The sequence below is a fragment of the Epinephelus lanceolatus genome, chromosome 10 (genome assembly GCF_041903045.1).
Source record: "Epinephelus lanceolatus isolate andai-2023 chromosome 10, ASM4190304v1, whole genome shotgun sequence".
Taxonomy (NCBI): domain Eukaryota; kingdom Metazoa; phylum Chordata; class Actinopteri; order Perciformes; family Serranidae; genus Epinephelus; species Epinephelus lanceolatus.
The window spans coordinates 29,903,896-29,918,453 of record NC_135743.1 but is presented as its reverse complement, the minus strand read 5'-3'; the positions used below and the strand labels follow the sequence as shown (position 1 = coordinate 29,918,453).

Sequence of the window (14,558 nt, the reverse complement as noted above, 5' to 3'; positions counted from 1 at the left end):
TTGCAGATCGTCATAATCTGTACTTCTGTAGCTTTTGAGATCCAAACTTTGATATAATTGATGTTGTGTTACCTCTTTTGTCAACAATTTCCCCCAGCTCTGTGGCTGTGTAAAACAAACCAGGTGTGGATTAAGAGGAGGCAGCAAGTTACTCATGGGCCAAGGACAAGGACACATTTCTGCAAGCTTGTGCTCTGCTTATTCAACAGCAGACTGACTGGCTGTTGTCGCTTTTATTTCTACTTTGTGAAGACTGTTAGGTCCATCTGTATTGGCTAAAAGCTTATCATTGTTATAGAAATTTTATCCCCATCCCCAATCAAGATCATTCATCAAATCTCAGTCATCTTACAGTATATTTTTGCCAAACCTACATTTATCTGTCCATCCAATATCAGCCACTTCTCTCCAACTTCACCTGGGAGATCCTGAGGTCCACTCAGGCCAGCTGGAATATATAAGCACATTCTGGCTCTGCCCCCGGGTCCCCTCCCAGTCAGATGTGCCTGATGGAGCTCCACAGGGAGGTGTCCCAGAGGCATCCTCATTAGATGTCTGAAATACCTCAGCTGGCTCTGTTCAGGAGGAGCAGTTGATCAGCAGGTCTACTTGGAGCTCCTCCCAAATATCTAGCTTCTCCCTTTATGACCCCAACCTGCACAGGCAGCTCATTTCAGCTCTTTGTTTCAGTAAATTGGGAACTTCACCTTCAGGCTTAGCTCCATTTTCAACATGACATTTCAGTACTATGCCACTTGTCAGTTTCACACTACGTTGTACCCTCATTCAGGAACAAGGCCCATAGATAGTTAAACTCTTTCACTTGGGGCCGCAGCCCAAACTGCCAACGGTGGATGCTGTCCAAAAGATGCGTCAGATGCGACAGGCTGACAACATTCAGGGCCTTCAGCATTTCAGGGTGAATCTCATCCACTACAGGCATCGTGCCAATAACTCTTTCATTGACTGTTGCTGCCCTATCCTCTTGTCTTTCCATCTGTTTGTAATTTATAGATGCCTTAAGGAGTTGGTAGACTATAGTTTCCATCACTCGAAACATGTTATTGTCACAACTTTGCCACATGCTGATGACACTTAGTGTAAATCAGGTTTGATTTTTTTTTTTTTAGACGTGTCATTGAACTGGAGATGAGCTGCTGTGTACTGTAGCTGCAGTAATGTAGATATGGGTATACACTCCCATGGAAATATCCACCCTTCACAGATAACAACCCAAAGAGTGAAAAAATCAAAAGGGCCATTACGATTCAATTAAATTTTCATTCCCAGGGCTACAGTTCCTTATGCAGCCTGTTTTTCAGTCAAGGGCTTTAGGATTTTGTGATAACCTTCCATACATTTTCTAAACACTTTTATTCTGCGGGGCCACAGGGGCTTAAACCTCATGATAATTACACAACCTTATTATATACATACAATAGACGTACAGAATATTAACAGTCTCAACTAAACGTAAAGGAATGTTTTGCAAGGCAAAAAGAGGTCACAAAAGCTGTTGTGGATTTTGCACATTTTTCCAGAATTCTGAATCATTGATTTTTTTTTTCTCCCCCGAAAAAACTTTATTCCGCATCAATATGTAACATGGCTGCAGGAGGCAAAAGTTTCAGTACTTTACTGCCTCATCTGTTAACATATGCTCAACTTCTACTTTGACACCGTTGATTAATATGAAACTTTTTCTCGGGTCGTCAGAATGACTGCTGGGTCCACAAGACTGCTCGGGGACAACTAGACCTGCTCTTTGATCCCTGCAAGTTATTACTGCTGTTTATTCATAAATCATTTGCTCTCTCCCCCTCTCCCCCGCTCTCTGTCAACCTCCTCCCTTCACTCTTTCAATCTCTCCCTTTTTCCTCCCCCCGTTCACAACCTCCACTGCCTCCACCTCTCTGTATCAGGGATGGACCTGACCAGGCCTCGCCTCAAATCGGTCAGTTCAGCGGCAACTCTGTACAGGAAGGGGTGTCCACCACTGCCAATCAGATCCTTATCAAATTCCACAGCGACTTCAGCACCAGCGGCTTCTTTGTGCTCAATTATTACGGTAACCTCCCCTTTGATACCAGCTAAGTAAAGACCTTGTTCTGCACTGCTGTAATGACCCCTATTCATTTGATGCTCACGTCTCCACATTACTGGGACCCTGCTGTAGTAATGAAGATGACTAAAATCAGAGGGATATTGTCCCTGTGTTTCTGTATTGGAACGCCTTTAATTTTCCCCCTTTTATGAATCATTATTTGGCCTTTCTCATTTTGCTACATGGTATTGCTTCCAGTTCTGTGTAATGATAAATGATGAATGCCTTCTTATGCCTATTTTTTCGCCTGCACTATTAAAACGCCCCTTCGAAAAAAGAAGTTGATTAATACTAAAATGTCCCCCATCTCAGCTAAATTAGTGATTGGTTTTTGATGATCATGAACAGTGATAGGTGGCAATTTATGATCTAATCAAGTTTCAGCATGATGGAAGAGCAAAGAATGTGTTGCAGTTGAGTAGGAAATGCATACTCTCCCTCTCTCTCTCACTTGAGTGCACACACACACACACACACACACACACACACACTGTTGCAGATTTCAGCGTTTGTCCTCTCTCCAACAGCTTACCAGCTGAGAACATGTCAGCCACCCCCTCCTGTCGCCAACGCCACTATCCTAACCGATGATGACGAGTTTGAAATAGGTTTGTCTTATTTTATTTTGCTTGTTTACTGGCTGTGGACAATGCGTAATAAACTAAATCTGCACCAGACATAAGGTAATTTGCTTGGACAGCCCTGAACAGAGGGAAAAAAAATAGGAATAGACGTATCAAATTGTTTCAGCCATTAATTAATCAATTCATTCCCCTTCAAGCTGAATCCATTATTTGCTCACTGAAACCATTGTTTGGATGATTGCTACCTTTATTTTCCTACCTTTTTGTGAGTATTGTAATCCATGCATCCATTTTACTGTTTGAAGGAGCTTTGCTGTAGTGCATATTCATTTGGACATATACATTTTTTTCTATAATCCTGCTGCTGGACAGATTTTTTGCAACCTTTTCTGTCTCATTCTATTTGCAGTGTATTCCTTCTTGCCCTTTGCTCTTCCTTTTTTATGTTTCTTTCCTTCCTTTTGAGTTTTTTCATCTATTCATGCAATTAAATATTAGTTTGAGGGAAGGGCTAATTAGCTCTCCACATAAGCTGTTTGTATTTTCAGTGTTCAGAAATGAATCAGAATTGGAAATCATATGGCTGGTGGCTGCCTTACTTTGTGTCTTTGAAATGGAGTTTAATTTAGATTTCATATGTGAGTGGGTGTGTGTCTGTGCATGCGTGCGTGTTTGTGTATCTGTGTGCAAGTTTGAGGCTGTAATGTAATGAAGTGCCTTCAGTACTCCAGTTTAGCTAAGGGGATGTCAATCTTCATTAGAAAATGTGTTGTTGATTACTGTTTCAAGTGCTGGTACTGAGGAGGCTTTTACTAACAGCTCTGTGGGGATGTGTGTGTTTGTGGTTGTGGTTGGGTGGGCGGATGAATGGATGGATATGTTTTTCGTATCAACTCCTGGCTCCTGTGTGTGTTTGTGTGATTGCGGGTTTAAATGACCTCACAGGGGACATAATTCGGTACACGTGTCTGCCGGGCTTCACCTTGGTGGGCAGTGAAATTCTGACCTGTCGTCTTGGAGAGAGGCTACAGATGGATGGACCCCCACCAGTCTGTCAAGGTTGGTTTTATTCAGTGTGTGAGTCTATTACATGTTTTTGTTTGGCTATATGAATGTCGTGTATATAAATATTCCTCTCAATGTGTGTGCCAACATTTGTGCACATGCATCCGCATTTATGTGCATGCGTGTCCATGTTCAGTTCTGTGTGCCTGTGTGTGTGCTTGACGCCACTCTGCCAAGGTTGGTTGCAGTCAGCAGCACCCACTGTTGATGCATCATTTAACAGACTGTCAGCAGGGCCCCTTCCAGCAGGCTCCTGGTGGCAAACAGCATCTCTATTCTAATTTGTCAAGACTCACAGAGTCGGAATACTACTGACCCAAGATCACAGACCTGCGCTCCCCTGGAACCAGCTCTCGACTGTGAGGGATCAGTGTGAAACAGATTACAGATCAGCAGGTTTCATCGACAAATGTTTTTCTTCTTTTTTCTTTTTGCAATGTAACAAGGTAGATGGAGGCCAGTCATAGCTGTTTTTCCCCATAGAAAGACGGGAGCTTATATTTTACCCCTTAATCCCTGCTCAAATAGCCCCATGGGTTTGATTGATGTAAAATGTCTTCCTGTACATGTTTTTTCAGAGGATGGATTTTCAAACATGAAGCAAAGGAAAGAAATGTCTGTGTTGTCTGCATCAGAGATTTTGTTTAGACCAAAAAACAAATGCCATCAGCCTGCCTGTCGTGCCAATACATCTCTGCCGCAGACAACAGAGTGCTCTGAAACCTCCTATTCCCCCTGGATAGGCATCTTTTGAAGGGCCCTGAAGTCCTTTGTGTAGTCTTGAGTTGATGAGCATTTCTGTCTTTTTATTTCTAGAAACTATGAGTAATCGCATTGGACTTGATCAAGGCATGACAGCTACACGACAGACCCAGAGCCTGCATTCATAAAGCATCTTAGAATAGGACTAGTGATTTGGAACCTATTTGCTCATCCCTGGCTGTTATTATTTGATGTCTGACTTGATATCTTGGTTCTTCCCCTGTAGCGTTTTTGCAGCTGACATCATTTTGCTCTTACAAGTAAGAATTTGGCAGATTCCATTTTAGAATATGAAAAGTGCCACAAGTAGAGCAACAAATAGTGATGGCAAAGCTTAATTTGCGTGACCTGACCATTGATCCAAGCACTGGAAGCTACTCATATTCTTATACTTTATTCATAAAGGCTACATGTGGCACTGCCGATGAATAGCTCTATTAGTGTATGCACAAAGGTCAAAGAGAGCAAATCCGTGGTAATTTGATCAAATTTGCGATGATGTAGGTGTGTGTGTGGGTGTCCTGGAAACAACAGGGCCTGCCTTTACTTTTGCTGCATCGGGCATTTTTTAAAATTAATAATTTATAAAAGCACGAGGGGGTATAAAGTCCTGCAGCATTTTATTAGCTTGTTAGACAGTGCCGAGTAAAGAGAGATGGGAAACAGAGGAGGGAACAGCTCCATTGCATACTTGCAGACTGCATCATACCTGTCTGGCATACAGATACACAGTCACATTAAGAACGACATTAATGGAATTGCATTAAAATGTTTTCCAAAGTTTTATTTCATTGATTGCTTGAAAGTGACCAACTGAGCAGATCAGCAACAACTGGAATAGTTTGGAGCAATTTGATCTGTTTGTTTTGTGCCAAGTGAGGGCAGTCATTCACTTGAGAGTACAAGCTCTCTTGTTACGTTGGTCTTGCCAGCTCACCTTCTCATGTGTTACTGTTACACAGAGCTCTGCCAAGACCAACTAGCTCCTATCAGCTAAAACTCACATACTGTACTTGAAATAATTTCACAGGCTTTCATTTGAAGTGACTAAATTAACCTGCCGAATCCAGATGGGTGAAGTGTGTTGGGACTGTTCTGGGAGAACACAGCATTGTTTTTCAGCTGGTTTGTTTTGCAAGGCACATCGATCAGTGCCACAGTTTGAGGTGTTTTAAACTATTGATGTTGGACAGCACAGACTCTCATACATCACAGTAAATTGTGTTGTGCACTGCCAAATAAATGGGTTCTCCGAGTCAGGTTATATTGGACATGGATGACAGAGCAAATTAAATATTGTATATAAAAACATATTAGGTAGATGAAAAAAGATGTAGTAATAAGGATGTTGCACTTGTTAAAATCCACAGTAAAAGGGAGCGGATATCAGGCAAACTACAGTGAAGTGAATAGTGTATGTGAAAGGCATATTAAAAGTGTGCAACCAAATGTGTAAGATGATTAGGCAATATATGTATCTTGATGAAACAGCTCCCTAAAATCTGCCTTGAGCTTTAAATTGGCATAGTTAGTACTATTTTAGGACGTCTGGGCTAGTAATTCGTTGTTTGACATTTTCATGGATCACCTCATTATTGTGCTCAAAAATTCATTACATTTTCTTGTGTTGGATATGTTATGTCCTTGTGCCACCTCTAGCACGAAACTAATTGCTCTCCTTGGGACATGTAAAATTGAACTTAATTTGAGTTGACCTGCTATTCACATCCAAGATACTGCTACAGTAAGCTTATAAAGGGCCATTTCCTGTCGGCAGCTTGCAGACAGGGCAGGAAAAAGAACTCTCTTGTGTTTCCTGATTCCGCTTTTGTTTGCTGTCAACCCTTCTGCTAATTGTCATTTTATGCTTATAAGATAACACTGAAATGTCCTTGCATGGCTATGCAATTTCACCCCCAAATACCCCTGGTTTTAAAGATATTTCCCCTGGCTCTGTCTTTACGAAAGCCTATGAGGAAGGTTATATAGTAGCTTTGATCAAGGATAGAGCCACAATTGAGTTGACTGCTGTGTTTGCTTGGTAAACCATCTGCCACACTGAGGTTGAGTGTAACCCATTAAACGTTGTCATATTGGTCTTCACATTCCCATTGATTTTCATGTGTCAGAAAATCTAATGAAAAACAACTTCTGCTCTAACTTCATTTTCACAACGTTATGTAAGCTTTATTGTATAATGTCTCTGTAGCCGACAATGTGCAACAGTCATTATCGTGGCATTGTCATTCCATACACACAGTGTGCTGAGTAAAAGAGTAAACAATTGGTGGTTTGCACAAGGAATTACACAGCCGAGTCTTGCAACGTTTGCAAGATTTAACAAATGCCAGTGCCAGTTCTTTTTAAAGACATCATGTTGGCATGCATCTCACTGCAAATAACAGCACACGCCTCTATATGTGGGTCCTAAGACACAGTGCATGGTATCAGAAGTTCCAGTGATTACCTGCACTGGCTAAGGATGGTTGGTTTAAACTAATTCGCTGTTCACTCATTACATTTACAAGATTAAATTAAACTAGAAATACCATTTAGAAGGTTGTATTTAAAATAGTTTTTATTTCAGAGGGGTTTTTTTTCGTAAATTATATGGTATTTATAATATAATAGTATATATTCCAGTATCATAATAACAGTACTTCTGCTGCCTTGCATTTTTGTGACACCAAGGTACAGAGGTCTACATTTGTATAATAGCCAAATCACCGAATACATTGTAAGCTTCAGGGTGCTTTCAGCGTAGCATCCTATCCTTATCATGGCCCTCTAAAAACCCATCTTATAAAGCAGCAGCGTTGAGGTGTCTGAAACAGTCTTAAGCCTCTCATGATTCATTTTTTTTAATCCCTGCACCGAAAGTTTGAGGCAAAGCAGTTTAAGCCACGACTGTGCTTACTGGATAGACTTGTGTTTGTTGCCTGGCAACGTTGGCTTATTAAACAAGTATTGGGGGCTCAATTATTTCAATAACAAACCCTTGCCAGATAGATGGCTCTATGTGCGTAAGATCTTATCAAGTGAGTCAATTTCATGTACATCTTAAAGCCGTCCAATATGGTAAAGTGCTGCAGGGAATCTGTGCAGCGTATGAACTTTTTTTTTTTTTTTTTTCCCAGTTGCTAACCCCAAGTGTATTAATATGTATGAAAATTGTGTAGAATTGAAATCAGCAATTGTTAGTAGCAATTACTTACACATTTTACATGTTTCCTTTAAGCTGAATTCGTGCCGGCTCTATGACAAATCTTCCCACTGGCATCAGTAGAAGCAGAGACTCCTGCTGACGACAGAACTAAGAGAACAGAGCACAGAACCGTGTAGATTGACGTATAACTGCACCAACTGAAGACCCTATTCTAAACTCCATCATATTGCCAGTGAGAGTCCTATCTCTCTCTCGCTACAATTCAGCACTACAGACCTTCATTTTCATCTCAAATGCAGCCTCTCAGCTGCATAGAAAAGCACTCACACTCCTTTTTGGGAAAGTGTGGGCTTTAGAAAGCAAAGTTTTTGACTAACTTAGTGTTTAAGGAACTATAAAATTAAAACTAAAATCACTGACTGGCTTACCAACCTGACTCAGTACCACTCACTCCTGTGCAGTATGCCCTTGTCAGTGTCCACAATGTATTTTTAGGTGGCATGACTACAAATTCCTACTTTATTATTTGTGTGTTTTACCCTTGTGGCCTGTAAAGCTTATAAATACGCATAAAAATTCTGCACTCGGTATGCATAGGAAATTATTGATCATGTCTCACACAAACTGTCAAGCAGTGGCAGTAAAGAAATATTGCAATTTCATATTAAATTGCTATGTAAATTTATTTTCTGAACAGATCGGGTTGAGATATGTTGCCTCCCTAATGAATACTGTACAGTGTTGGTATAAATATTGATTCTGCTATGTACAAATCCTGCTACGCATTTGTTGTATTATTTAGAAGGTTTTTTTCTTCGATTCAAGTATTGTCTTTGGTGTTGAGATAATGTAATGAGACATTCTCTTGACCTCGGTTCCCGCAGAGGGCCTTTGGTGTATTGTGTGATTTGAGAAATGCATCGTTATTTAGAAAATCACTGACTTTCGACTTTTGGGAGATTATATCTGCCTGTTATCTGCGAGCTAAAGGCTATTCTAGGTGAAACTTCTGCAGTGACTCGCCGTCGGGAATATTCATATTGCTTTGTGTTACAATTCTTTCCCTCTGTCTTTTTTTCTTGATATATGTCCGATTGTTTCCACTGACCTTTTTATCTGCAACAGTTGTTCGCATTAACCTTTTATATGCGTCATGTTTCTTCACTAGTGGCCCAGAAGAGAAACTTCTGTTAGCAGCAGAAAAGGAAAAGAAAGAAACAGAACTGTCATTATTTCAGACATGCCAGCCTACAGGAAATGAAGGGAATGCTCAGAGCCGATACACACATACACACACACACACACACACACACACACACACACACACACGCACACACGCACAATTTTTCCATACAAAGTTAACTGTCTCACCTACTGAGTATTATTATTTGATAGATTGATATCGGGGGAGCCTGGTGACAACAGCAGACTCACCAGCTCAGCCCTTAGGTGCAATATCAGTCTGGCTGAAATATAATTGTTTCAGGACTAGTTATTTTTTCAATGTAATTTCTACTGTCACAGCAGAGCATTCCTGTCTTTTCTCTCCTCACCTCATCTTGCCTTATCTCTAATTGTGCCTTCCATCCCCTCTCCTGCACCTCTATTTCTTGTGTTTTCTGCCTCCACTAGGCTTTCATCTCCTTCTTTCACCTCTTTCCTCATCCAACCTTTGTCCTTTATTCTCCTCTCTTTTTCTCCACTGTTCCTCCTCTGTCTCTTTGTCTTCCTCTTACACTGCCTTACCCTTACACTGTATCTCTTCTCACAGTCCAATGTCCAGCCCATGAGGTGCGTTTTGACTCAACGGGGGTGATCTTGAGTCCAGGCTATCCTGATAATTACCCCAATCTCCAGATGTGCTCCTGGCTGATCAACGTGGAGAAGGGTTACAACGTGACTCTGCACTTTGAGCTCTTCCAGACAGAAAAAGAGTTCGACATCTTGGAAATATATGACGGTGGGTTCCACTGGGGTTTTTGTGTTTGTGTTCTTTGCAAAAAATTTAGTAAGCAGGATACAAAAAATGTTACTCAAGTGAAATTATTGATGTGTTAGTCTGGTGTTATGAATCTTAGTGCTTCTTTGTAAAATATTCATACTTTCTTATTCTTTTGGGGGTTTTTGCCCAGTGTCTCAGCATTCCTGTTTTGAATATGGCATCTTAGAGCTGAAAGTTTGTGAATGCGAGAGGTGGAAAAATCAAGTCCTTGACAGTTTTTGAAAATAGAGATAAATAGACATGGGTCATTGCTTGGATTTATATATTTTGTATAAAACTAGAAACGAAAATTCTTTGGATATTGTTTGCTATCACTGTAATAAGGTGTTCACACATTCGACCCCCCTCTCTTTTTAATTGTTGTCTGTGAGCTTCTGTAAAGCCTGCTGCTTCACATTATTAAAGTAAATCAGTAATTAACCTTGATCTGTGTCTCAGTCTGTAATGTGATAGGCCCTTGAATTTCAGGAATTTTTACCAAAAAATGAAAATGCATGTTCATATCTGTCAACAGTAATGCTTGTTTTTGACATGGATGTTTTTCTGGGAAACTGTGTGTGTGTGTTTGTGTGCACGCATGTGTTTCTGTTTGTCTGTCTATTTTTGTTCAGGTCCCAACATCTACAGTCAGAGCCTGGCGTCACTCAGCGGTGACATTGAAACACCCTTCAGTCTGACCACCACAGGCCACCAGCTCCTGTTGCGCTGGTCCTCTGATCACGGCACCAACCGACGGGGCTACCACATCAGATACGTGGGTGAGTATCAAAGTATGTATCCAGTTTATAATCATATTCTCTTTTTATTAGTGCTGGTTTTTTTGTCTCTAAACTACAGAAAAGTGATAAAAGTCATGGGTTTACAACTCGGGCATTTCTATTGTAGGCACCATGTAGAGACACTTCAATTGAACGAGTGAAAACACGACATCGGGGCAAATATTCAGTGAACCTTTGCTGCAGCTACTGCATATTACTATGGATACAATGTAACCCCATGATTTTTATCACATTGTGCTGTGATTGCTTCGGGGTATTATTTATTGAGTTTTTAATATCAGTTAATTTACAAAAATACTTTGAACCGTTTTAGAAATGATAATGGTTCACAATAGGAGATGTTTTCACACGCAAAAACCACGAAGTGGGAAGAAAGTCACTGGAAGGCTTCCATGCTGTTTTGCACTCCTTAATTTAAAAAGGTTTTAAATTCTTAATTGGCTCTTTAATAAAGCAAGTGGTGCTAAGCAAGAGCAGCATAGGGAATCTTCTTCCATTTGAAATGCATCAATAATAATGAAAAAAGCACAAAAGACATTTATTTTTCATGTTGTGTCTCTCCATTATATTTAATACACGAGAGTGTTACTGTGAGAGCAAGTCGGTGTGATGAATTTTGTAAAGAAAGCTCCTCCTTGACTTGATTGACTTCAACAGGAACTGACTTAAACCCCAGTGTGTGTCTTTTCGTCTTAAATCCCAGCTATCTCCCAGTCATGCTGATTTGAAGGAATGTTTGACAGCGTTTGTGAAGCACACAGTCCTCCCCTGGATTTTCTGTCCCATCGGCTATTCGGTGCTCATATTCTGGAAATCAAATTTACCTTTTTTTGTGTTCGATGGGCTGTAAGATGAGGGAAAGGAAGGCTATGGAACAAATAACTGGAGGATGCACCAGTATTGCTTGTGTTAAATCAAATTGAATATGTGTGTGCCCATCGGCCAGGAGAGGAATTGTAATAATGTGATTTTGAGGACTTCCTTTGCTGTGTGGCACACAGCCCGAGTGCTAAATAGATGTGACACTCCTCAGGCATTTTCCCTCATTATCTTTCTGCATTTAAAATGGAGCCTTACTGTGACTAAAATGTTCACCTGAGTCTTTCTCTAGAGGAGCTTTGTTAATGCCTCTCATCCTTTTTCTTTTCTCGGCTTTATTTCTCTTTCTCCTGTTAACATCTGCTTATCTGTTCTGTATTCCCTTTCCTTGACTTCATTCTCACCTTCTCTTCCATTTCTTTCTCTCCCCTGTTCCCTTTATTCCTTCATCTATTGTAGCGATGTACTGCAGTACCCCAGACTCCCCACAACATGGCTTTGTAGTAAGCCAGACCGGGGGTCATCTTAACAGCATGGTGCGCTGGGCCTGCGACAGGGGGTACAAGCTGATTGGAAAGGGCACAGCTGTGTGCAAGAAGACCACCTATGGCTACTACGCCTGGGACGCACCAGTTCCCGCGTGTCAAGGTGAGCACATCGGCCCTGGCAGCCTTTTATTCTCAACTTCAGCCTGTCTTTTTCCCTGTTCTTCTGGTCACTGCCTCTGCACCCCTATGCTCAGCAGGCAGACAGACAGGCGCTTAAGGCACCCATGTGTCTCAGCCCAAGCTCTTATGCCTGTGTTGTTAGCAGCTGAACTGAATCCAGCCTGATTGAGAGCCAGCACCCTGTCAGGTGGAAAGGAAACAGAAATCAATCCTCTCTTCTTCTGTCAATTTCCACTCCTTCAAATTACTTTGGCTAACTCGCTATTAGCATGCAGTGTCTGCTGCTGTTGGGTCTCACTCAACTAATTGGGTTCTTTGATGCGCACACGTGAAATGTGTGCATTTACGTGCGCATGATTGCATGAACTAGACACACACACACACATGCGTTCACACAGCAGCAAACAGCAACAGATGGTGTGCTCAATTGCATTTTAGCATGATGCAGTGAAATCAAAATATGTATGTCATGTACTTTAAAATGATTTAAAAACACTTCACACCTGTAATTAATTCTGTCACTTTGGTAATTGCACATAGCTTTTCCAAAGCACATAAAGCCAACTGTGGCTGCAAATGAACTAATATATTCATACAGATGCTGTCCATCTGCTATCTGCTAGATGGTGGAGATTACATTACGTCATGTTCAATCCTTCACTCTTTCCGATCAATATTGTATAATATGTTGAGAAAGTACAGTATATTAATCCATCAGTGTCGCTGATGCACCTCAGAGAACGAGCAATGATCTGAAATCAGGCTCACTGACCTTCTAAGCTTTGATAAGGAATCCACCCTTCTAACGTTGAAACTTTCCATCTGCAGTGGAGAAAAGTGTTTAGTGCTTGTGATTAACATCTGTTAGATTGTGACTTAGCACTAGCAAATGAATGTTGATTGATTCTCTCATGTGGTGGTGAGCGGCAACGTAATGGCTCCGGGCCATGTTGGCAGATTCCTACCTTTGATGTTTCTCACAGTGTGCAGCTACCATTGCTGATCCATTTTATCATATGTGTGTTTGCATAACTGTTCCCATTTAGTCTGGCCCTGCAGATGTTGGTTTCCCCGCTTGACTCACTCCCTCTGACTTGGCTCTGATGATAAACACCTTGAAACCTACTAGCTTGAGCTTTCTGTCTGGTTTAAGCTCTGAGGCCACAGTAACCCAGATTCACTGTGTGTAGGGGCAAGGACACAGTGCTGTGTGGGAGTGTTTCTATGTGTGAGTGCTTCATAGGAAGAGTTACTCTTTCCTTAATCAGCTGGTCTTCGTTATCAGTGAGTCATTCAACTTGGGCTAGCACAATATAAGATTTTCACTACATGAGTTTCATGGCCAAAAGAATTTGCAATAATGATATTATCACAATATCTATAGAAGATTTAAGATAATAATAATAATATTAAATGCATAAAGTGTAACTTTAACTTTGTTTATATTGTGCCTTTTGTCTATTTTTTTTTAAAATTACGCTTAAAATACGAGTGTATGAAGACGGAGACAAAGTGAGAACAAAAAGAAACCTAAATGATTTAAGAGGTACTGGATTATTACACAAAATTATCATATGTGTATATTAACATGATATCAGAAATTTAATTTCGCAAATATCACGGTTATTGTCAGTATTGGTATATTGTGATAATCCTGTTTTCAAACACCTGCTGACCAAAAAAAAAAGAGAGAATAAAATATCATCCCAAGTATCTCCTTAAATTTCATTGACTTGGTTGAATAGCTACTTGTAAAGTCAGTAGGGTAACTTTTTTATATGAAAATATTCTAAAACCTTAGAAGATTTATGAGGACTTTCTGATAACATCCCTCTCTGCAGTGTGCTGGACTACTTCCAATCTGAGGTGGCTGGATACATTATTCCTCAAGGGGCCAGTCCTATATATATAATGCTTTCATGGGTTTCTCTCTCGCAAGTGAGATGTCAAGAGCTGTTTTATGGATTCAGTGGCCTATAATATATACTGTATAAGCATATGACTTGGTTAAGTGTTGACTCGAGACAAGCATTCCAGACCCATTATCATATTAGAAATGCATTGGGTGGGTGTTGAGACTTTGGTTTTCCTTAAATGTTGACTGCAGTGGTAGGCACATAATTTTTCAATTCAGGAAATGTTGCTCTATTGCAGTGACCCTGTGAGACTTTTTTAACTTGTCAAAGCATGAAAAGCACAGGTGCAAAGCATTTCGTTAATGATGGCTCAGCTCTATTAGGTCTTCCAGTAAGCCATACCGGTCAGCTAGCATGCTTGATATCAGGGATCAGGCACTGGCTCAACTAAATTGAACGCAGCCATTATTATTGTTAATTATACCTGTGCTGTCTCTGCTGTGACATGTCAGAGTACTATTAGCGAGGTCTGTTGTCACAATTCTATCAGGGCATCCAATGTTAGTGTTGACAAATTATTCTTGTTGAATTTTTACCAACTAAAGTTGGAACCATTTGAAAGGGAAATAACAAAGTAACACATAGCTGCTTGTTTCAATTGAAAAACATTTGACATTGCTTGTGTACCACAAAGAGGTTGCACATCCAGCACTGGGGGAAGCACATACATGTGTATTTAACACTTGCTCACAA

General features: G+C 40.6%; 1 protein-coding gene across 5 annotated transcripts in view; it reads left to right on the top strand.

Annotated features, from left to right (window-relative positions):
- LOC117265836 (CUB and sushi domain-containing protein 3-like) overlaps window positions 1-14,558 on the top strand; it is a 268,435-nt gene that overhangs the window by 190,133 nt on the left and 63,744 nt on the right. For 3 of the 5 annotated variants that reach the window (XM_033640574.2, XM_033640573.2, XM_033640576.2), the window contains exons 44-49: window positions 1,923-2,068; window positions 2,632-2,712; window positions 3,634-3,747; window positions 9,453-9,641; window positions 10,295-10,453; window positions 11,741-11,929. In XM_033640574.2, the coding sequence (XP_033496465.2) occupies window positions 1,923-2,068; window positions 2,632-2,712; window positions 3,634-3,747; window positions 9,453-9,641; window positions 10,295-10,453; window positions 11,741-11,929 (878 nt within the window). The remainder of the gene's footprint in view (window positions 1-1,922; window positions 2,069-2,631; window positions 2,713-3,633; window positions 3,748-9,452; window positions 9,642-10,294; window positions 10,454-11,740; window positions 11,930-14,558) is intronic. The other 2 variants (XM_078171922.1, XM_033640575.2) reach the window with 1 other exon arrangement.